Source organism: Panthera leo, chromosome A1, assembly GCF_018350215.1.
Source record: "Panthera leo isolate Ple1 chromosome A1, P.leo_Ple1_pat1.1, whole genome shotgun sequence".
NCBI lineage: Eukaryota > Metazoa > Chordata > Mammalia > Carnivora > Felidae > Panthera > Panthera leo.
This window is the reverse complement of record NC_056679.1, coordinates 118,924,081-118,947,624: the sequence shown is the minus strand read 5'-3', so window position 1 is coordinate 118,947,624 and position 23,544 is coordinate 118,924,081. Positions and strand designations below refer to the sequence as shown.

General features: G+C 39.6%; 1 protein-coding gene across 10 annotated transcripts in view; it reads left to right on the top strand.

Moving 5' to 3' along the window:
• Nucleotides 1-23,287, top strand: part of NR3C1 (nuclear receptor subfamily 3 group C member 1) — a 118,132-nt gene extending 94,845 nt beyond the window's left edge. For all 10 annotated transcript variants that reach the window (XM_042938226.1, XM_042938199.1, XM_042938245.1 and 7 more), the window contains 5 exons: nt 4,175-4,453; nt 5,439-5,583; nt 9,487-9,617; nt 18,384-18,541; nt 19,097-23,287. In XM_042938226.1, the coding sequence (XP_042794160.1) occupies nt 4,175-4,453; nt 5,439-5,583; nt 9,487-9,617; nt 18,384-18,541; nt 19,097-19,249 (866 nt within the window). In that variant the 3' untranslated portion in view covers nt 19,250-23,287. The remainder of the gene's footprint in view (nt 1-4,174; nt 4,454-5,438; nt 5,584-9,486; nt 9,618-18,383; nt 18,542-19,096) is intronic.
• The last annotated feature ends 257 nt before the right edge of the window (nt 23,288-23,544 follow it).

The following is a 23,544-nucleotide window of genomic DNA, read 5'->3' as shown; positions in this document are numbered from 1 at the left end:
TTCACCAGCTCGTACTACACACACGGAATTCATTATAGCCAGACTGTCCACTGAGCAAGTAAATTAGGTAAAAAAATGGAACTTAAACACGTGAAGCAACATTACTTACAGCTTTCTCTCCTCCCTTTCTTCGGCCTCAAAACTGTTCCCTAGAGTTGAAAATGTTTCTCTGTCAGATGTACTTACATGTGCGTTTTGTATCATTTACCTTTTACTCGGCTCTATAGCTAGACAGATGCAGGTAGATGATAAATCTTCCTGGGCTGGGGGAAACTCCTCAAGGAGGTATTGGATGGGTTTTGTTTGTTTTGCTTTTCAGGTAAAGAAGAAACCTGAAGCTAGTTCTAAGTTTGAGTTTCATAGCCCTGTTTATATAAAGTTGTATGACTAACATTGGTCTCCCCATTTGAAAACTTCCCTTTGAAAAACATTTGGAATTCTCCTTTAGTTGACAGGGCAAACTCCATGAAGGTAGTGGTGGTGCCGGAATCACACATGTGCTTCGTATTTGCTGTGACAGTAGCACTTTCCTGCTCAAACCTGCCAAGGAGGCAGGCGGTGCACATCAGTCAAATAAAGTGGTGCCTGTTTTAAGGAGTCACTGTCGACTTAGGTTGCAGAGCCCATCACAAAATGGTGTGGCACACTACAGAAGGAACTGGAGCAGGAGCAAGAGGAGGGTCACCTCCTCCTGTCCTGGAAAGCTGAGAACGGTTCCTTGGAAGAAGCAAGATTCAATCTAGAAAAGCTGAGTTAGAAGGAGTTATATAAAAACCAAAGTGGGACACAATCAGATTCACCTTTTAGAAAGACTGATCTCAGAGAGACCAATTGAATGACTGTAGAAGTAATCCAAATAACACACTGTGATGTTGGAGGGAGAACAGTAAGTGTGTGACTCTTGGTAAAAGAGGGACTGACCGTTGGCACGATCTGCACAAGCCATGTGTGCACCTGTTTTTAAATATGAAGTAGATTAATGGGTATGGCTATGAAGAGTCTTAATTCCTCAACTCACATACACAGCATCATCTTCACTTTTTCATAGTACTTCAATAGCAAAAAAGATGAAATTCGTAAATGTAACTTAATACCAGAAGTGGTGTATTTTGGTACTCTTGCTCCTATACCAAGTAATTCTCAAGATTTGCTATAAAGCAGCCTTCTTCAGTGCTTAAAGTGCCTGGCATTTGAGTACAGATAAGTTTTTTAAGGGTAATCCTTAATGTTTTCTTAACTTCATTTTAAAGTATATCATAATCATTCCAAATTATAGTTGTCTTTTTTTTTTTTTTAAGTTTATCCATTTTGAAAGATAGTGTGACCAGGGAAAGGGGTAGACAGAGAGGGACAGGGAATCCCAAGCAGGCTCCACAGAGCCTGTGCAGAGCCCCACATGGGGCTCAATCCCACTAACCCTGAGATCATGACCTGAGCCAAAACCAAGAGTCAGACGCTCAACTGAGCCACCCAGGCGCCCCTAGTTTTATTTTTGGTATGAAGAGTCAGGTGGAACTTAACAGGCAAGGAGGTTTGTGACATTATCAGATTTCATACTTTTTTTTTTTTTTTTTTTTTTTTTTGAGAGAGCGCATGTGAGAAAATCGTAAGCAGGCTCTACACTTAGCGTGGGGCTTAATTCATGATGTGAGCAAAAATCAAGAGTTTGGATGCTTCACCAGCTGAGCCACCCACATGTTCCCAAACTTAAAACTTAAGCTAAGTTTTCAACTGTCACAGACTTCTGAACACTTCTGTAGAGATCAGAAATTGACTGATAATCTATATATTCCAAGGAGTCAAACTTTATATAGAGTAGAAATCTTAGCAAAGTGCTTGAAAATAGTGATTGCTTAACTAATTCAATTAACCACTTCTTGCTAAAGTTCTATGAAAACATATCAGCACGCATTCTTGCTCTAGTCAGTATTTTGAGCTTTATTCAAAAGCCTTAGTTTTCTCATTTCGGGCAATAGCTAAACAGTAAGAAATTATCAACTGAGCACAGAAGATTTTTAAAAATCCACCAGTTTGTCACTGTCCTTTCTCCTGTTCTCTGGAGTGTAGGTTCTGAGCCATGGTTGATTGAGGTCTTCAGCTTATTGTTTCAGTGTGTTGATTTGGGAAAGGATGTTCTCTGTCATTATCTTCCCAATGGAGTACTTGCCAGGATTTTGAAATGTGGGTTTCCTAAACCTTTGGTTGTTTCACGTGTTTCCTTATGTATTGTAGCACTCGCTTTTTTAAACTGTACTGCTCCTCTGTGTACTTTTACTGTCTACATTGAAAATACTCTAAAGCCATATTCTGCCACCAGTTGAGGTAATGATAGTCCTTCCGTAGCACTTGGTGTGTGCCACCACCTGTTCTAAGCATTGTACGTGTCTTAACTGATTTAATTCTCAACCACCCTCAGAGCAAGGTACCAATATTACCCTCATTTTGTAGAAGAGGAAAGCTAAGGCCCACGGAATAACTGTGAGATCCCAGCTACTGCATGGCAGAGCCAGGGTTTAAACTCAGCCATGATTGTTTCAGATTTATGCTGTTTACTACTACACCATAGTGTGTTTCAACAGAGCGTGGTAAAATGAGAATGGACCTGTCCCAATCCCTTCTCTGTTTTGAGATGTGACATAAAAATTTCTAATTTCTCACTAGCACATTCAACACCATGCACAATGAGACCATTCTATCATTTTAAGGGCAAAGAATCTACTAATTATTTCAAAAGGTGATTAGTATTTACTTTTCTCTGAGCAAAAATGTTTTGTATCCCTGATAAGTGAGGCAGGTACATTTCTTCTTTCATATGAATTATATTCATTGCCCTTCCTTGGATCTCTGAGACCTTCCTTTTGAACAATACTGCGTTCCCTTCAGCAGCAGGTGCACCAAAAAAGAAATTCTTATTTGTTACTAAAACACGTAATTTCATACAACATGTAAGTTTAAGAGTGTGTATATGTTTACTAAATAATCTATGGAATCCATGTTGTAATTTGATTACACTATTCCAGACTAAGTCAAAGATGGAAAGATAGCTTTACTTTGTATATACTTTGTATATGATATGAAAGTAGATGCTTTAGGTTTATCAGGTCATCAATATAAATCTCCTACAAAAGGTAAATCCCCCCCCCGATAATGTATGTAAAGAAATATAAAGTTCTTGTCTTCATCTCCCAGATGTTTTTAGACCTAAGCAGTATCCATCATATAAATGTAAAAACTGGACTTTTCTGCTATTGAAGTTAATAGTGCTTCTAGCATATGATCTGCAGTGTCATCTTAATACTATCTTGCGAAGAAGGGGAATTTATGCTAGGTTTTAGTATGCCTCGCTTCATTATATATGCCATCATGTAGATGAACCCTTAGCCACAGCTTCTAGTCTGCTGTTAGGAACTTAGGATCTTTCTTTCAACTGCTAGTAAAAGTATTGCCTTATTAAACTGATGAGAATTTCCACTTAGGAGTGAGAGTGAGAAATTAATTCATATAAGAATCTGTATAAGTGATTTGTTTAGATTGTTTTCACATAACATTGAAAGACACTTAATTATGATGTTTATTTATTTTTGAGAGAGAGACAGAATGCGAGTGGGTTAGGTGCAGAGAGAGGGAGACACAGAATCCAAAGCAAGCTCCAGGCTCTGAGCTGTCAGCACAGAGCCCGGTGCAGGGCTCGAACTCACAAGCTGGGAGATCATGACCTGAACCAAAGTCGGACACTCAACCAACTGAACCACCCACGCGCCCCAATTTTTAATTTTTTTAATGTTTATTTTTGAGAGATTGGGGGAGACACAGAGTGTGAGTGGGGGAGGGGCAGAGAGAGAGGGAGGCACAGAATCCGTTTCAGGCTCCGAGCTGTCAGCACAGAGCCAGACGTGGGGCTCAAACTCACAAACTGCGAGATCATGACCTGAGCTGAAGTCAGATGCTCAGCCGACTAAGCCACCCAGGCACCCCAAAAGACACTTAATTTTGTATCCGGTATGACGTGGCTTCATATACAACTGGATTCCTCTTGACTCTGCTTTTTCCTCTTCTATTTCACTTTATAATTGCTGAATAGTTTCAGAAATTAAAATACTTCTTGAATAAACTCTGTCACCCAGACCTTCCCAGTAAAACTCACTCTGTGTATATATTTTTTAAACACCCACAGCTCGAAAAACAAAGAAAAAGATAAAAGGAATTCAGCAGGCCACCCCAGGAGTGTCCCAAGAAACTTCTGAAAACCCTGCTAACAAAACGGTAGTTCCTGCAACATTACCACAGCTCACCCCTACCCTGGTGTCCCTGCTGGAGGTCATCGAACCCGAGGTGTTATACGCAGGGTATGATAGCTCAATGCCAGATTCGACTTGGCGGATCATGACCACACTCAACATGTTAGGCGGGAGGCAAGTGATTGCAGCAGTGAAATGGGCCAAGGCGATACCAGGTAAGATGCAGGGGAGGACACAGCTAAGGTATAAAGCTTTGCATCGTCTTAAACAGACGCAGCACTCTGGCTGTTTGTCAGCCAGCTCCCACTGTGCGTCCTGCTTTCTCTTCCTCAGTTCTGGGGCCTAACAAGGGGAGAGGCTGGAAAAGCTGGGAGTGGAGAGTTTATAATAAAACCTGTATGCTCCTCCCAGCTTCTTCACACTGTTGCTCAGAGCATTTTCAAGCAGGATGGTGTAATATCAGAACTAGGGGCACAGGATTTACTCAGAAATTCCTTTTACACCCAAGTCTAGTGGGGGGGAAAATGCGTACTTGTAAGAACTCAGTTGGTTTTCCTTCAGTGTGTCACTTTAAAAAATCAGGTTATTTGTAAAATCTGTAAAAACACGGTGTCGTGACCCTTTCTCAAGGTAAAGTAGAATGATTTTTAACTCTTAACTATGTAACATGATATATGTTGAATGTAAATCTTCATTAGTCTCATTTTTAGGATCATATGAGATAAAAGTCCCCCTATGGGAACTTGATGTAGATGGGACATAAGAGGTCAACATTAGTGTCAGCCCAGACTTTACAGCTAAAGGAGAATCAATAAGCTTATGTTCACACAGAAAAGAGACAGGACAAGAATGAAGTCACCTGACCTCTGTCATCTCTACTCTGTCAAGAGGGAAAGAGGTGTTACTGTTAGGGGGAATTTTTAAAATTAAATTCATTGACTGTGTAATGTACCAAGTCAGGACTCTGGGTTTTACTATTTAGTTCATATTGTTTAAATAGGGAAAAAGTGACAGTAAGTTACATTGTACCGGATGCTGTTAAAAAGCACCAAAGGCTTTGGGGATGACAAAGGAGAACTGTGCCCCCTTGGTGTTACTTCATTTCCTCTGTCTCTTAGGGGTTCTGGTCTGTGGCAGTTCCCAAAGAGATGATCTTCAGCACCGAGTGTTTCCTCATAACCTTTACTTCTCTTAATTCAGGATTCAGGAACTTACACCTGGATGACCAAATGACCCTACTGCAATATTCATGGATGTTCCTCATGGCATTTGCCCTGGGGTGGAGATCATATAGACAATCAAGTGCGAACATGCTGTGTTTTGCTCCTGATCTGGTTATTAATGAGTAAGTTATTTGGGAGTCTGTTTTTTGTTTTTTGTTTTTTGTTTTATCCCGCTGATGTTTTCCTGATGGATTGCTATCGTGATCATTGAGAACTGAATCCATTCTACCAGGTTTCTTAGAACAGGGCAAACTTGAAAGAGAGTGGTTTATCAGTACATTTTGGCAGACCAGATGTACATGGGGCAGGACACATGTAAGGGTACTTTTTAATACAGTGAGCATCTCTGGGGTCAGTTGATCTCACATTCAATAGGGACTATAGATGAGGACATCTTGGCCAAGGAGGTGGGAGGTACAGACCCTTCCCAGGGCAAGGCCTACTCCATGTTTATGACTTGTAGGATTTGATAAATTAGCCACCTATGCTTTTCTAGGCCTATGCTTCTATCTGTGAAATATTTCGGGTGTCTGTTCTGTGGACCTCATTGCAGTTTTTCCTGACTAGTTTTCTGCCTCTGATGTGCCCTCCATCATGTTCTGACTTTTTTCTTCCTACAGTACAGTTTGATCACATCACATACTTCCGCAACACCCAGATGTCCTCCCTGCCCACGCCATGCATGTTCAGCATGGTTACTGGCTTTCCAGAACCTGGCTTCTTTTCTCTCACTGTTCTCTTTCATAGACATGGCATCCCCACTCAGATGACCTATTCCTCAAGCATGCCCTTAACTCATGATGTTCTTAGCACCTTATAAGACCTCTGTGCTGTATATCCCTAGCTCTTATCACTGTCCACCTTGTAGTATAATTTTTTGCCTACAGCTTCTCTCTTTTATGAGAATGAAAACAGGGAGTTCTCCCACACATACCTATGGTCAGAGCAGAGTAAGAAATGAAGATTTCTTTAATTGTGAGCTCTGGGTGCTTTTGACCAGGGGTCAGACGAATCAATGTAAACCTTAAACCCTGTTATTAGAATAATCCCATTGCACCCTCTATGAGTCAACCCATCGTGAGCAGTTTGTGTTAAGAACTGGATGCCATATTAAAATTAGGAGTGACAACTTTAAATATGTCCAGGAGGGCAAGGAGAATGGAAATTGACATTGGTCAGTGAACAGGGAGGGTATGGAGGAGGGCAGCCTACAGACATACTGTTTTGCCTTATGGGTGTGCCAGGCACAGAAATAATGGGTAGGAGCTCAAGAAAAACATCTATATGAGCAGTACTCAGTGGGAGAGCCTGCCTTACAATGTGGTAAGCTCACATTATTTTATTTTAAGTGTTTTAGAGGAGACAGGATGACACTAGCTCCAGGTAGTTTTGAAGATATTCTTGGGCGTTGTGACAGAAATCTCTAAAGCAGAGATTTCACGTTTCTGCCGTCAGGCTAGCTAGGTGCATAGAAAACCTAGAGTCTAGAAATCCTGGCTGAAATGAATCCTGAGTTAAAGTTGGTGTTCTTTCTCTATTAGTGATACTTATTTTCCAGCACAGTATTCTCTCAGTGATAGGAGTCCTTACCAAGTGCCAGACTCTCTTTTAGGAGCTTGAGCTGTAATAGCACAATAGATGTGGCACCTGCTAACATTCCAATAGGGAAAATGAAATAGATAACCAAAATTACTTTAGAGAACCATGGTATAAAAGTGTGCCTGGGCAAAGAGAGCAGTGACAGGCACCTGCTACTTTAGATTTAGGGACCATAGAACACCGGTCCAGGGAGTGGGCATGACACAGTACAGAAGCACAAGCTGTGTGAAAGGTGGGGGGCCCTGCAGACAGAAGAAGTGAGGGCAAAGGCTGGAAATACCATGAGTCTAGAACAGAGGCTTGTAGGCCATGAAACAGAGTTTAGATGTTATTCTAGGAGAAGCCGCGGCCAGTGGAGGCTTTCAAACAGGATAACATGGTGGAGGATGGATGAGAGGGAACACCACTGACTCCTCATTCCTAATAAGCCTGGGACAGAGTAGCTGAGAACAAGACAGACAAGCTTTCCCGACCTGTATTGCTTATATCCTCCATACAGGTAACTACCAAATAAAATAATTTCAGATTGGGATAGTTTATACTGGAGGGGTCTATTTCAGCTAAAGTGACTAATGGCTCCTGGGAGGAAGTGTAATTAGAGGTGAGTTAAACCTAAAGGGGAAGGACAAGGCTTCACACTGAGAAGCAACAGGACAGGAGGTATGGGGAATGTACATGCAGTGACCCGCCTCTTTGTATTCCCAGAAGGGGCCAGATGTCCCCTCCCCTGGCTCTATCAGACCTGGACAGACCCACACTCCTAGGAATCTGTGTCAGAGAAGGACGTCACCTTCAATTACCAGCAAGAGGGCTGTTCAAACTCCTATATCCCAGTTGAACAGGGTTTTGGTTGTTTGATCAGAAATTTAATTAGCAAATGAATACATGAAATCGTGTGAGTTAACTCAGACACCAAAACTCCCTGAGTACTGGTTGCACATTTCGGAATCCAACCACAGTTATTTAAAAACATCATGCTGGCAACATTTGCTATTTACCGTCCCTTCCCAAAAAAAGTAATTTGAACTCATAGTATTGGGCTTAAAACTGTGAACTGAGACTTATATGAAACACCAACTTATCCTTCTATTTTAGGAAATTAATTCAGGGTTTTTATTTGGGGGGCACTCAAAGTTAGAGGTAAGCGGTCACAGCATAACCTGAGAGTGCTGCACGCATTTGTTACACGAGGTGGGAATTGCAGACTTTTTCTCAGGGTTCTGCCATGCTGGAGGACAGACAGCAGACGGGAAGAGTGGTTTTGTAGAGGGCGTTCTTATTATTCCCCATTCTGGGGTCTGTGCTGCTCTGTTCCCTCTGCCCACTGGTTTCCATCCTGGTGCATCGTCTGGCAGGCACAATTTGAAGGTACACTGTCACCCCAAATCTGCCTGTGTAGCTATCAGGTAGTCTCACTGTTGTTTTTAGGTCTTACAGTTGTAAAAAATAGTTTTTAACAGCCTACCGGAAGGATTTTATGCTTAATTCCTGTTGGGAGATTGGGAAGGTACCTCTTTGGGAAGAGAAGATTTTAAATTTGAAGAGTCCTGTGAGCTCCTGTGTCATCACTGTCACAGCATACCGTTCCTGTCAGAGTTATTTTATCCTATAAAGAAACAAACTGTATCTTCAGTAGAAAAAAATAGTGACCTTTTTTTAATCTAAATCCAAGATCACTCTCTGTCAGAGACAAACAAAAATCTTGAGGTATTGTAAAAACCATGAACCAAGCACAGTTTCAGGCTCTTAGTGTCATTAAAGTAGTTAAGAAACTTCAGGGACGCCTGGGTGGCTCAGTCAGTCAGGTGTCTGACTCTTGATTTCGGCTCAGGTCATGATCTCAGGGTTGTGGGTTGGAGCTATACTGCAGAGCCTGCTTGAGATTGTCTCTCTCAAAATAAATAAGTTTTAAAAAAAAAAACAAAAAAAGTTAAGAAACTTCAAAAATCCCAGAGTTGAGTTCTAGTGTACTTCTGATCCTCTGCAAAACTATAAACAGAATTACACATAACTGTGTTCAGGATGTGATGCTGTGAAAAAAAATACTTTTTGATTTTGAATGGGTAAGACCTAAAACTGTCTTGTGTAACTGGCCTGAATGCAAATGCTGCCATAAAACTTTGGATTAAAAGAAACATTGAATTAAAGGAGCAACTGGTAAAGTTCTGCATGAATCAATTCTAAACACTTAGTAAGTGGCATGCACAACAGAAGAATAATTTGTCCAGTGTAAACATAGATTGTTCCACGGTCTCTTTAGGTGCTATAGTGGTTCTTAACTCTAGGGAATTAGCATTAATAGCAACAGTTAGCTTTTCCTTTTTAAATTCATAGTTTTACAAAATAAAACAAAGAAGTCTACCTTTGGGCAGGGGAACAAGCACTATTTCTTTCCTAACTCAAACACTGATATTTGTCTTTCACAGGCATAGAATGACTCTACCCTGCATGTATGAACAATGTAAACATATGCTGTTTGTTTCCTCTGAGTTACACAGGCTTCAGGTATCTTATGAAGAGTATCTCTGTATGAAAACCTTACTGCTTCTCTCTTCAGGTTGGTAGAACACGTATTTGCATCTAAAATTCACTTCTAAGTATGTCAAAAATAGGAAATATGGAAACAAAGGTTTGTTTGTGTATATAGCACCAAGTCCACGGTTATTTCCTGCTGGTCAAATAGTTGAGCCTGTTCATAAATGTAAAATTTTATAAAGGCCCAGCCAGTGATGCTAAGATTAGGAAGACAGCTGAGTACCATTGGGAAACAGAGAAGTACATGAGCTATGCAGGAGCCTCTGTGGGTCTGGAATGTGTACACACCTCCTTCCCCGGGGGAAACATGGAGAAACAAAGCCAGCTAGAGTGATTTTAGTTTCTGTGCTCTATTGTAACCTGGTCAACTTAGTTACCCAAGGAATGCTACTGTGTCTAAGAAATTGAGACAAAAGTACATTGCACTTACCGTTAGAAGATCCCATGATGCAGCACGGTTGCCAGACTGTTGGACAGAGGTGTTCTATCTGGATAACAGCAGCAAGAGTTTATGAAACCATCTTCAAAGTTTAGATAAATTACTGGTATGTCAACTTGAGTGAGACTACTTTTGACTGGCAAAGGCACTACTTGGTAAACCTAGAAAGCTTGTGAAAAATACAGCGTATCTGATTCGTAAAATGGAATTTTCAACAACCAGTAGAAGGTGTGTGAATAGTTGGAATAGGCTAAAATTGTATAATACCAATAAAAATCCCATATGAAGGTAGTGTTTATAAAATACTAAGTTGATGACTGAACCCTTCTTTCATATACAAATAAAGTTGCAGGGTTTCAAAAAGTCTTTCCGTAATACTGGTTTCAAAGCTGCCAAGTAACTCGAAGTGATGGATGTTGCATGTGACTGTATCTGTTTCAGCTTTTCCAAGACACCTCTGTCATTAATGCTTTCATACTACCTTGTTCTACAGAAAGTTCTTTTATATTATTAATATTTAAATCCATTAACATTTTAGTCAAGACAGGAATTTTCCACAACTCATTTGCTAGAGACTTTTTGACATTACCTAATGCAGCACATGTGTTAAAGAAATGAGCTTGACGTTATTTCAATAAACTGTTGAAGTTCTGATCATAATTCCAGGTACAGATCAGCACCAAACACTAAGCAATCCTATTTGTCAACACTGGTGATTTAAGTTTTATACATACCAGATTCTTCATTGCAGAGGATACAAAAAAGTAAACTGAACTAGTACATATCACTGGTCCTTTTTTTTCTTTTAATTTTTAAAAAATGTTTATTTTGACAGAGTGTGCAAACTGAGGAGGGAACAGAGGGAAGGAATCCAAAGCACGTTCCACGCTGTCAGTCCAGAGCCTGACACAGGGCTTGATCCCATGAACCTTGAGATAATGACACTAAACCGACTGAACCACCCAGGCACCTTACACTGGTTCTTTTTTAAAAAAGGAATAGAATTACAAGGAATAAAATAGATACCATAAGATACAGTCAGACTTCTAGCCTATCAGAATACCAGATGAGGTACCCTAACCTCCCACTGAAAACGCTAGACTAAAAGCAGGAAAAACTAAGTGCAGGCAGGAACCCAAAGAAGTCAGCTGTACTAAGAGGGCATATTTAATAAGTTTAAAGACAGGGGTTGGAAACCTAAGTGAAATTTTTTAAATAAGGGATGCCTCTAAAAGCAGATCAGACCCATTTGGAGAGAGAAGAAATTAGCCAGAATACAAGTTTTTAAATGCATAGATATGTATATGTGTGTATCACGTACATAAATAAGTAACAAGAGGGAGGAGGGCTGAAAGAGTGCTTTAATGAAAAAAAAAAACCCTCAAAGGAGAAGCAACTTAATAACCATGTAGCAGGAGTGAAGAGAATGGACAGATTTTTTTCATAATGCTAAGGAAAAAATATTGAAAAATGAAGGTGGACTTCCATTCATCTCTGACAAGTAAACAGCTTGGACACTGCCATTCCCATCGTCAACAGTAAGAAGCTGAACTAAAAATCAGTTAACTTTTCTTGGAGCCATCAATGAATTGAGGTCACAAGGCAAATGACCATGTCAAAATCTGTAGAGACAGACAGATACAGAGAAGCACAGCCATGATCAGCTTACTGGGAAAAGAAACTTCTAGAGCCAGTACCTGGTTAGGAATACTTGTAATTTTGATGAATTGCTGGAGACCTAGGAAGAGCTTGCGCATTAAAAACTAAGGGGGTTGCCTCCCCACACTTTTGGGGGGTTTACCTGCATAAGCCGCACCAGGTTTTCACAGTGAAGATCAGAGAAAAGATCCTCTCTGTTTGTTGCCCTCTGAGGAAAGCCTCTGTAAAAGAACTTTACCTGACCTGAGGGAAAGGGCAAATAGGTCAGGGCAGCCCCCTTTCCCTTCCTGTATCTCTGGCAAGGGAAACAGGAGTATAAGGTGGAGGTTGTGGTTCGGAAACACTTCTAAAGGTCAGGACAAAACAGATTTAATCAAAAAGGATCAGACACCCCACATCACCAATACCTTACCACCATATCAGTAGGGCTCCACTGGATTAGAACTGCAGAACACAGCCATCTGAGAAGGAGTTCTTAGGGAAACCCAAAGACAAGAGGGGAAAAACAAGGGAACAGGTTTAGTTTCCATTAAACACCTATGGCTAGCATGAAACACAGCCCAGCTCCTAGCCAGATGAACATCAAACCTCATGCTAAAAGCATAATTACCTCAGTTCTGACAACAGCAAAAAAAAAAAAAAAAAAAAAAAAAATGCAAGCTAAAAGGCAAGAAAAAATAGTCTGAAGAGTCAAGCTTTGGATCCAGCTCAGCCATGACACAGATGTTGTCATTATCAGAGAATTTAAGGTAACCATGATTAATATATGGTAAGGGCTCTAATGGAAAAAGCAACATGTGAGAACACCTGGGTATTGTAAGCAGAGAAGTGGAAACTCTAGGAAAGAAACAAAAGTATTATATTATGGAGATATTATAAAGATTAGAATTACTGTAATGGAAATGGAATATTTAGCTCATCAGTAAACCGGAAGTGGCAAACCCCCAAACTCAAATGCAAAGAGAAGAGTGAAAAAAAACATGCAACAGAGTATTCAAGAACTGTGGGGGACCATAACAACATGTGTAACATACAAGTAATGGGGATATCCAAAGTAAAAGAAAGGAATTGAAGAAATATATGAAGTGATAACGACTGAGAAATTTCCAAAATTAATGACAAACACCAAAACATGGACCCAGGAAACTCCAAAACTCCAAGAAAGATAAATACCACAACATCTACATCTAGGCATGTTTTACTCAAAATGCGGAAAACCAAATCAAGAAGAAATCCTGAAAGAAGCCCGAGGAGGAAAAAAAGCAGCTTACCCACGGAGGAGCCATGCAAGCAGGAAGGGAGTCGAGTGAAATATTTAGTGCTTAAAAAAATAAAAATCTAGAATTATGTATCCAGTGAAATTATCCTTCCAAATTGAGAGTGAAAGAGCGAGTCTCAAACGAAAACCAACAATGAGTCACTAGAACACCTGCCTTGCATAAAACATTTAAGGCAGTTCTTCAGAGGAATTGAAAATGACACAGTCCAGAAACATGGATCTCCATAAAGGAAAGAAGAGCATCAGAGAAGGAAGCTACGAAGATAAGATTTCATTTTTCTTCTTTGCCGATGTAACTTAACACAACTGTGGAGTCATTACAGCAGCCGTGCAGGGGATGGGTGTAAGGTGTACTGGTGAAATGAATGGCAGCAGGGTTCAAACCAGTGGGAGGGAGGGGCTAGGAATACTGCTGGCAGGTACCTACCCTCCCTATCGAGTACAATAGTGTGATGTAAAGGAGATGTAGATTGGTCGTCTATGTATAGGGGGAAGGGTAGGGCAACCACTGAAAAGAAGTTTTTTCGTTGTTGTTTTTTTTTAATTATTTTCAGACAGCACGAGTGAGGGAAGGGCAGAGAGAGAAGGAGAGAAAGAATCCCAAGCAGGCTCTGTGCTGTCAGCGCAGAGCCTGGCACGGGGCTCAAACTTAGGAACCATGACCTGAGCCGAAATCCAGAGTCAGAAGCTTCACCGACTGAGCCACCCAGGTGCCCCTGAAAACAGCTTTTAAAAATGAGTATTAATTGATAAGAAAGAATATAGAATCATATGAAATACTCAGTGAAAACCGGAGAAAGTAGAAAAAAAAAAGGGAAGATTACGAAAGAAAAAAAGAACAAGTGCACTGAGTAGAAAACAGTTACAAACAGGGTAGCTATTAATCCAAACATCACCTTACATTTCAATAGTCTAATAGTCTATTTTAAAGGAAAGTTTGCCATCATAGATCCTGAATGAAGTAATTAAAGGATATACTTAGGATAAGTAAAAGTAATCCCATCTCTAAGAAGGAAAAAAGAACAAAGAAAGTGGAAAACACGTAGATACATTTAAGCTAACATTTACTGTATAAAATAACACCAATTTGGAGGGTTTAAAAAACAGAACCAAAGGACACAATAATTACATATCAACAAGAAGGGGAGTTTGATAAGAATGAGTGTTTACATTTCAGTAATGATGGCTAAGGACGGAAAAACTACACAAAGGACCAAAGCCCTGAGTCGCAGGGTGGCAGCAGCTGAGGAAAACATGGGAAGGAAAAGCAATACAAAAAAATGGAATGAGAAAGGGGGGGCGGGGGGGGAGCATAAACTAAAGCATGGTAAGGGAAAGTAACAAATCGTACAAATAAATGTATTAGCAATTTCGTTACATCAAGAGGGGATAAAAGCTACAAGGCTCCAAGGTGAAAAGACACACAAAAAAATGCAAGGCTGGATTAAAAAAAAAATAATCCAATGTTATGCTGTTTACATGAGAGTATCTGAATAAAGATACTGAGTGGCTGAAATATAAGGCCATCTAGCCTATGCATAGAGTAACCCGGTGATGGCAAAGTTGTGCAGGACAGGGTCAGATGGTAAATGTTTTCAGCTTTGCCTACACTCCCTGTCATAGCTAATCAGCCCTGCTCCCTGCAGCATGAACAGGGTCATCAACAATGTAAGGAGAGAAGGCAGGGCTGTGTGCCAATAAAACTTTATTTACAAACACAGGCTGCTGGTCATGGTTTGCTGACCACTGCTTAAACTAAAAGGAATTGGTAGCAGCTACATTGCTGTCAGCACAGACTTTAAAGCAGAAAGAAAAACAGTTCTTTATGTAAAGATACTCTTTATCAGGAAAGTAATTCTAAATATATGGCCCAACCACATAAAGCAAAAAGATGGAGCTACAGAGACAATTAAGGGTAATTTGAGATGGATGAGATGCTTTTAAACATAAGCAGTGAATAGGGCTCCACCCACAATTACTTTTAGAATTTGGGTAACATGCAGGAAAAAGTTAAAGATAAGCAATCAATGAAAATATTAAATTTTAATATTTAAAAAATTAGCAATAACTAGGTTATGTGTACTATATTGATGTAGGCCCATTTTTAACATGGTAGGCTCTTACCACTCCTGTTTAAGTAGTCTTTGTTTTCACAGTAATACTGACATCTTAGAAGTACCAAGTAGTGCTTTATAGAATCAGAACATTTTCGCATGTGTTCTTTGGCCTAACCCTAATCAAAATCCAGGGAGAGTGATATAGCACATTAACAAAAGAAAGGTAAAAAAATCATATAATAATCTCAACAGATGCAGAAAAAGCACTGACAAAATTCAATGTCTATTTGTGAAAAAAAACTTTTAAACAAAATTACGACAGAGGGAATATGTCTCAAAATAAAGGCTATATATGACACATCCACAGCTAACGTCAAAGTCAGTAGTAAAAAAGCTACAAACTTGTCCTTCATGATCAGGAGTAACACAAGGATATCCACTACCATCACTTTTATTCAACACACTATTGAGGTTCTAGCCAGAGCAATTAGACAAGAAATAAAAGGCTTCCAAATCTAAAAGGACTAAATAAAACACTCACTGCAGATGACATGATTTTATATATAGAAAATCTTAAAGATTCCACAAAAGGACTGTTAGAATTAATAAACAAATTTAGTAAAGTTGCAGGATACAAAATCACTATTTGAAATCTGTTGCAGTTCTAGATACCAGTAACGAGCTAACAGAAAAATTAATAAATGTATCCAAGGAGGCAAAAGACCTGTACATTGAAAACTGTGAGACACTGGTGAAAGAAATTAAAGAAGACATAAATAAAAGATACTCCATACTCATGGATTGGAAGAATATTGTTAGAATTTCCATATTACCAAAAGCAATCTACAGATTCACTGTAATCCCTGTTAAAATTTCAATGGCATTTTTCACAGAATAATCCTAAATTCTGTATGGAACTATAAAAGACCCAGAATAACCAAAGAAATCTAGAGAATGGTGAACAAACCTGGAGGCATCAAACTCCCTGGGTTAAAACTCTATTACAAAGCTGTAGTCCTGTAAACAACATGGAATGGGCAAGAAAAGAGACACATAGATGAATGAGAGATAGGAGAGCATTAATTTATGACGGAGCCAAAAAACATATAATGGAGAAAGAACAGTCTCTTCAGTAAACAACTCTGAGAAAAATGGACAGACCTATGCAAAAAACTGGACCATTATCTTACACCATACAAAGGAATTAACCCCAAAATGAATCAAAGACTTGAACGTAAGACCTGAAACCATAGAAATCCTAGAAGAAAACATAAGCAGTTAGCAGCCTGACATCAGTCTTGGCGGGGATTTTCTTAATCTGGCACAAAAAGCAAAAGCAAGAAAAGTAAAAAAAATGGCAGCATGTCTAACTATAAAACTATGCACAGAAGGAAACGATCAAATTAAAAAGCAACCTACAGAATGACAGAAAATACTTGCAAATTGTCTGGCCAACAGGCACATCAAAAGGTGCTTGTCATCACGAATCAACAGGGAAATGCACATCAAAACCACATGAGAGATCACCTCATCTTTGTTAGAATGTCTGTTGTCAAAAAGACAGGAAATAAAGGGCGCCTGGTTGGCTCAGGTGGTAAAGCGTCTAACTTCAGCTCCCATCATGATCTCACAGTTCGTGGGTTCGAGTCCCACGTCCAGCTCTGTGCTGACAGCTCAGAGACTGGAACCTGCTTCGGATTCTGTGGTTCCCTCTCTCTGCCCCTCCCTTGCTCATGCTTTCTCTTTCTCTCTCTTTCTCTCAAAAATAAACAAACATTAAAAAACCTGTAATAATAAAAAAAAGACAAGTGTTGACAAGGATGTGCAAAAGAGGCAACCCTGTGCACGGCTGGTAGGAGTGCAAACTGGAGCAGCCACTGTGGAAAAAAGCATGGAGATTCCTCAGAAAATTAAAAATAGAACTAGTACATTACCCTGCAATTCCACTTCTGGGTTTTTGTCCACAGAAAATGAAAACACGACATAAAAAAATATATGTAGCCCCATAGTCATTGCATAATTATTTACAATAGCCAAGATGTGGAAGCAACCTAAGTGTCCATTTATGGATGGATGAATAAAGAAGTCGTGGTGTGTACATATTCAATGGGATATTATTCCACCATTAAAGATAGTGAAATCTTGCCACTTGCAACAACATGGATCAACCTAGAGGGCATTAGACCGAGAAAGACAAGTACAAATAAATGTGTAATCTCACTTCTCTGTGGAATGTGGAAACCCAACAAAGACAAGCTCACGTACACAGAGAACAGACTAGTGGTCTCCAGAGGTGGGAGGATGGGAGGGTGGGGAGTGGGAGAAATGGGTAAAGGAGGTTAAAAAGTACAAACTGCCAGGTATAAAATGAGTAAGTCATGTGGATCTCATGTACAGCATGGTGGTTATAGTTATTCATACTATATTATGTACCTGAAAGTTGCAGAGAGTAAATTTTAAAAGTTTTCATCACAAGCCAAAACAATGGTAACATATGGTGATGGATGTTAACTATAGATTTATTGTGATCATTTTGCAATATAAACAAATATTTCATCATTATGTTGTACTACCTGAAACTGATATGTCAATTATATCTAAATTTGTAAACCAATTTTAAACAGTTCAGTGAGAACGAGTAGGAAACACAGCTCAGGCAGGTTATACTCAAATCCACAGGGCAAGTAAAAATTAAAACTTCTTGCTTCTAAAGCCACTGCTCTTCCTGAATTCCAGCATTTTCTAAGATACCGGCAACAATGAAGTTAAGTTTGGGAAACACCACACCCCCCCCCCCAGAAAGTGCTTAATTTTGGCTCTGAAACATCCTGAAATCCAGAAATCTCCCTAACTTTGTATTAACCTTTAGGTTTGCTTCAATGTTGACCAAATCCTTTTTTCCCTAACCATTCACACAGAACCAGAGTTCCTAGCTGCACACTTTGAGAAATTGAGCAGTGTACAAAAGTCTGTCTCTACAAGATTAATGGAAAGCATGATTAACCTTCTGTTCACAGTCCTTCCTACTAGTAATATTTTGAAGAGTAATATAAAACTGATTTTATAGCATCCGTGACATATTTTCTAAGTGCATAAGGGAAGGCAGTTACCTGCTCCCCAGTAAGGCTTATAACTCCAGGTTAAATCCTCCAATTTTCTATTATCCCCTAACCTCTCTTGGCCGCACTCTCATGATCCTGTGAAATGCTTGCAATTACATGGAATACATTCAGAGTGTATATACAATGTATGTCAGGTCAAGAAGCGTGCTATTAATCATAAAAGGCCCTGCTGGCACCTATGGCAGAGTTAACATAAGAAAATTCTTTATGTGACAACATCTTTACCTTTTAGTTCCTAAGGAAGGTTTGAAGAGCCAAGAGCTATTTGATGAAATTAGAATGACCTACATCAAAGAGCTAGGAAAAGCCATTGTCAAGAGGGAAGGAAACTCCAGTCAGAACTGGCAGCGGTTTTATCAACTGACAAAACTCTTGGACTCCATGCATGATGTAAGTGTCAAACTGAAATCCAGATATCCGAAACATTTTCTGAGACATCTGATTAGTGTATGTAATTATACGCCAGTTGTTTGTTTTTGTTTTTGTTCTTTCTGTTGGTGGATTTGGGTGATGGTTTGAGTTCACTTTGTGACAGCTTCACTTTGGCACACATCTCTGCTCATGCCAGTTATGAAATATTTCATCTAGTCACGTGCATAGAACAGCATGATGCCAGTACAGAATGGCACTATTCTTTTAAGTCAAATTCTCTTTTATATGACTAACCAATTAAACCAGCATGTGTCCTTCACATGTCACGGTGCTGTGTGGGTCACGGTGATGCGCTAAAGGCCGTATGATTCTAGACACAGTTTTAAAGACCCCAAAATGTCTTTGGTAACCTGAAGGCTCACTTTATCCAGCTGAACTTCTTCTTTATCTGGTGGATTCCAGCAAAGACAGGTATACTCTAGGTCAGATATGTTTTTTAAAAGTAGAGGCCAACAAGCAGGAGATCTTGCTAGTAGTGTTGAAGAATAACCGTTAATCTATTTTCTCTTGCAGGTGGTTGAAAATCTCCTTAACTTTTGCTTCCAAACATTTTTGAATAAGACCATGAGTATTGAATTCCCAGAGATGTTAGCTGAAATCATCACCAATCAGATACCAAAATATTCAAGTGGAAATATCAAAAAACTTCTGTTTCATCAAAAGTGACTGCCTTAATAAGAAAGGTTGCCTTAAAGAAAGTTGAATTTATAGCTTTTGTTGTACAAACCATCAATTTGTCCTGTAGCAGTTTTGCTGTTTTATTTTTTCTCTTTTGTTTTCGTCTGGTCCTTGGTTTTGTTCTGTTTTGTTTTAAATACGCACTACATGTGGTTTATAGAGGGGCCAAGACTTGGCAACAGAGGCCCTTGGCCATCACTGTTCAGTGGTGGGCCAAGTAGAGAGTGATGGTTGGTGGGTCCCGGGAATCAGCAGCGGTCGCAGTGGGGGAGCCCCCACCTGCCAGAGAAGACGGCGCCTAAACCGCCAGTGCCCGAAGTCTGCGTGACAAACTTTCTGCTCATACTTTTCACAGTTGGCTGGACAAAATTTCCTAGACTTTTTGTTGGTGTATTTTCCCCTGTATAGTTAGGATAGCATTTTTTGATTTATGCATGGAAACCTGAAAATAAGTTTACAAGTGTCTATCAGAAAAGGGAAGCTGTGCCTTTTATAGCTATTACTGTCTGGTTTTAACAATTTCCTTTCTATCCAGTGAACTACGCTTGCTCATTTTTTCTTACGTAATTTTTGTATTCAAGTTATTGTACAGCTGTTTAAGATGGGCAGCTAGTTCATAGCTTTCCAAAATAAACTCTAAACATTAATCATCTGTGTGAAAATGGGTTGGTGCTTCTAACCTGATGGCACTTAGCTATCAGAAGACCACAAAAATTGACTCCTATCTCCAGTATTCTCGTCAAAAAAAAGCTCATATTTTGTATATATCTGCTTCAGTGGAGAATTATATGTAGGTTGTGCAAATTAACCGTCCTAACTGGCGTAGAGCACCTAGTCCAGTGACCTGCTCCATAAACCGTGGATGATGGTTGCAAAAGACAAATTAAAAACAAACACGAAAACTACCAAGAGGCCCTGTTTGTACTTAATGGCCTGTGTCTGCAATGGTTAGATGGCAAGAAAGTCGGTAAACTGTCTTTCAGGACCTTTCGTTGTGGTTTGTATACCTTCTTAAAAGTGATGATTCCAAATAACCAGCTGAGACACAACTGAGAGATTGGAATCAGACCAAGTATTTCCTGTCACTAAACTTCACCCCCAAAATAAATCTCCAACGTGGAAAAAGTAGCCAGACACCCATTTTCACATTCCCATCCGTCACCAATTGGTCTACCTTTCCTGGTGGTACAGGAAAGTTCAGCTAATGACTTTTGTGATTTAGAACTGTCTGTCAGACTTCCATGTTCTTGCAACTCCACATGCCTCACATCCCTCCGTGTGCCATAGAGTTTAACACAAGTCTTGTGAACTTCTCCTCCTCGCTGTTGAGAAAGATCATTTTAAACAAAGTAGGAGCTGTAGTAGCCCTTTCTGTGTGCACCTTACCAACTTTCTGTAAACTCAACTTCTATTTACTAAGCCACAAGAAAGCTGATTTCTATTCAAAGTGGCCAAATTATTTGTGTAATAGAAAACTGAAAATCTAATATTAAACATACGAAACTTCTAATATATTTTTATATTTAGTTATAGTTTCAGATATATATCATATTGGTATTCACTAATCTGGGAAGGGAAGGGCTACTGCAGCTTTACATGCAATTTATTAAAATGATTGTAAAATAGCTTGTATAGTGTAAAATAAGAACGATTTTTAGATGAGATTGTTTTATCACGACATGCTATATATTTTTTGTAGGGGTCAAAGAAATGTCGACGGATAACCTATATGATTTCTAGTGTGGGTGAGCAATTCATACAGGCAGCAGTGGTCTCAGAAACCAAACGGGTTTGCTCTAGGGGAAGAGGGGGATGGAAACCGGCCCTGTGTGCTGGGGAGGCGGCTGAGGCTCCGTCCCATTCGGATCCTCTGCCTCCCGCAACCACCGCCCTTCTCATTCCAGCAGGGAGCCTGTCGGTCAGTGCCGGTTCGGTTTGCCGAGTCTCCCCTGGCCCCTGGCGGGCAGGCGTGCGAGCGAACGGGACAGAAAGGTGGTGCCCGCGCGAGTCCGAGCACCACGTGATCGCACGGTTCCTTTCCCAGACAGCCTCTCCAGCGGTGTCAACACAGAGGCCTCAGAAGTTTGGCAATAATATGCGTAGAGGTACCAGCAATATGTAAATAGTGCAGAATCTCCTAGGTTGCCAAATAATACACTAATTCCTTTCTATCCTACAAGAGTTCATTTCCAAACAGAATGAGTACACGTCTGTGTTTTCTTTGAATGCTTTTTTGAATGTTACTTGTTATTTTTCAGTATTTGGAGAAATTATTTAATAAACAAGTGTAATCATTTGCTTTTTGAATGCTCTCTAAAAGGGAATGTTCCTTTTGTAATGGTTTAAATTGAGCTCAGAGTATTTTAAGATGGTTTGTAACCCAGATGGATGTGAAATTTTTGGTGCCTAAGAAATACCGCTTGGATATTATTATCAATGACAGTGTTAAGTTTCAAAAAGAGCTTATGAAAGGTAAATTATTCATATAATATAGAATATTATATGGTTAAAACCAGAAAGCACATCACACATTAATCTTATTTCAGTCCCAATCTCGGTTCTCAAAAAATGGAACGCAGTGAAAAAAAAGTATGTACACTTTGTGAAAAGAAAATCAACTGACATTCGTGGAAGTAGGAGGCTGTACCTTAAATGGAAAAAGAAGTTGTGCCCTTTTAGAGTAAGTGGGAAAGAAGAAGGTTATCTTAACTACCTTTGAGTACAATTAACAATTTAAGGGAGAAAAGATATGGTGCTATTTGAAAGCAACTTCATTTTCTGTGTATGTGGTATCTTGCCATCCCAGACTAAGTTTGTACTAACTTCAGTGAGAACTGGCCACAGCAGATCCTGAAAACTATTTTTCATTAGCAGTAGAAAAATAGGACCTTCTCAGTGTTTTAAGGCCTTGACGTGGGAGACCTTACAAGTAGCCTGTGGGGTACATATAGCCAACTGTCTAAAACTAGGAGAAGGGAACCTAAAAGATCATCTACCTTCTCCTGGAGAGAAAAAGAAATTGACACACCAGTGGGAAGACCGACATGACCAGGGTCTGTGAAGAGCTTGATAATTAGCATCAGAGAGCTCGGGATGTGCATGCAAAAGAAAGCCAGCCTCATTTCAGAACTGGTGGGTGGGAGGGGAGGGGCAATTCCGATTTTACTTCTGTATAATTTTACTATTATTGATAAGCTTTATCTTCGTTTCGTGTCAAACACCCTAAAACCACATCACTGTGGAATGAACAAGATTACTATACTCTGATCTGTCGAAATTCAAGAACCATGGCAGCCCTCAGTGAGATTACAGTCTTGGCCCGTTGCCCTAAAGGCTGTAGCGGTAAATGAATGTGTTTTCATGTGCCTGGTTTGAGAGTTGGATGGGAGAATAGGAGTGTAAGCAGGATGCTTTAACCACTTTGAATGCAAGTTTCATCATTTTCCAGACTATGATCAGTCAGCCTGGTCCCCCAGGGATTAGTGACCAGGTTTTCAGGAAAGGATTAGCTTCTCTCTAGAAAATGCCTGAAAGAAGGATTCTATTTTCTGATGAAAGGCTGTATGAAAATACCCTCCTCCAATAACTTGCTTAACTACATATAGATTCAAGTGTGTCAATATTCTATTTTGTATATTAAACAAATGCTATATAATGGGGACAAATCTATATTATACTGTGTATGGCATTATTAAGAAGCTTTTTCATTATTTTTTATCACAGTAATTTTAAAAATGTGTAAAAATTAAAACCAGTGACTCCTGTTTAAAAATAAAAGTTGTAGTTTTTTATTCATGCTGAATAATCTGTAGTAAAAGAAAAAAAAATGTCTTTTTACCTACACAGTGAAATGTCAGACTGTAAAATCTCGTGTGGAAATGTTTAACTTTTATTTTTCATTTAAATTTGCTGTTCTGGTATTACCAAACCACACATTTGTATGGAATTGGCAGTAAATGTTAGTTAGCCATTTACAGCAATGCCAAATATGGAGAAACATCATAATAAAAAAATCTGCTTTTTCATTATGTGACTCCAATATGCATTTGTAGAACTCATGCACTTCCAGTTTTCCTATTTTTTTTTTTTTCTCCTTCCTCTACAGAAGGTAGAGTCATCACGTCAGGAAACCTAGGACGCTGAAGTGGGGCATTTACAGGTCAGTGTGGCCATGTCTGCATGCAATCATGGCATAAATCCAAAGGGAGCTTAACCCTGGCGCCAGAGACCCAAAGACTATCCCACTCGTGCCTCAAATGGTCCTACGCCCATTACTGCAAAGG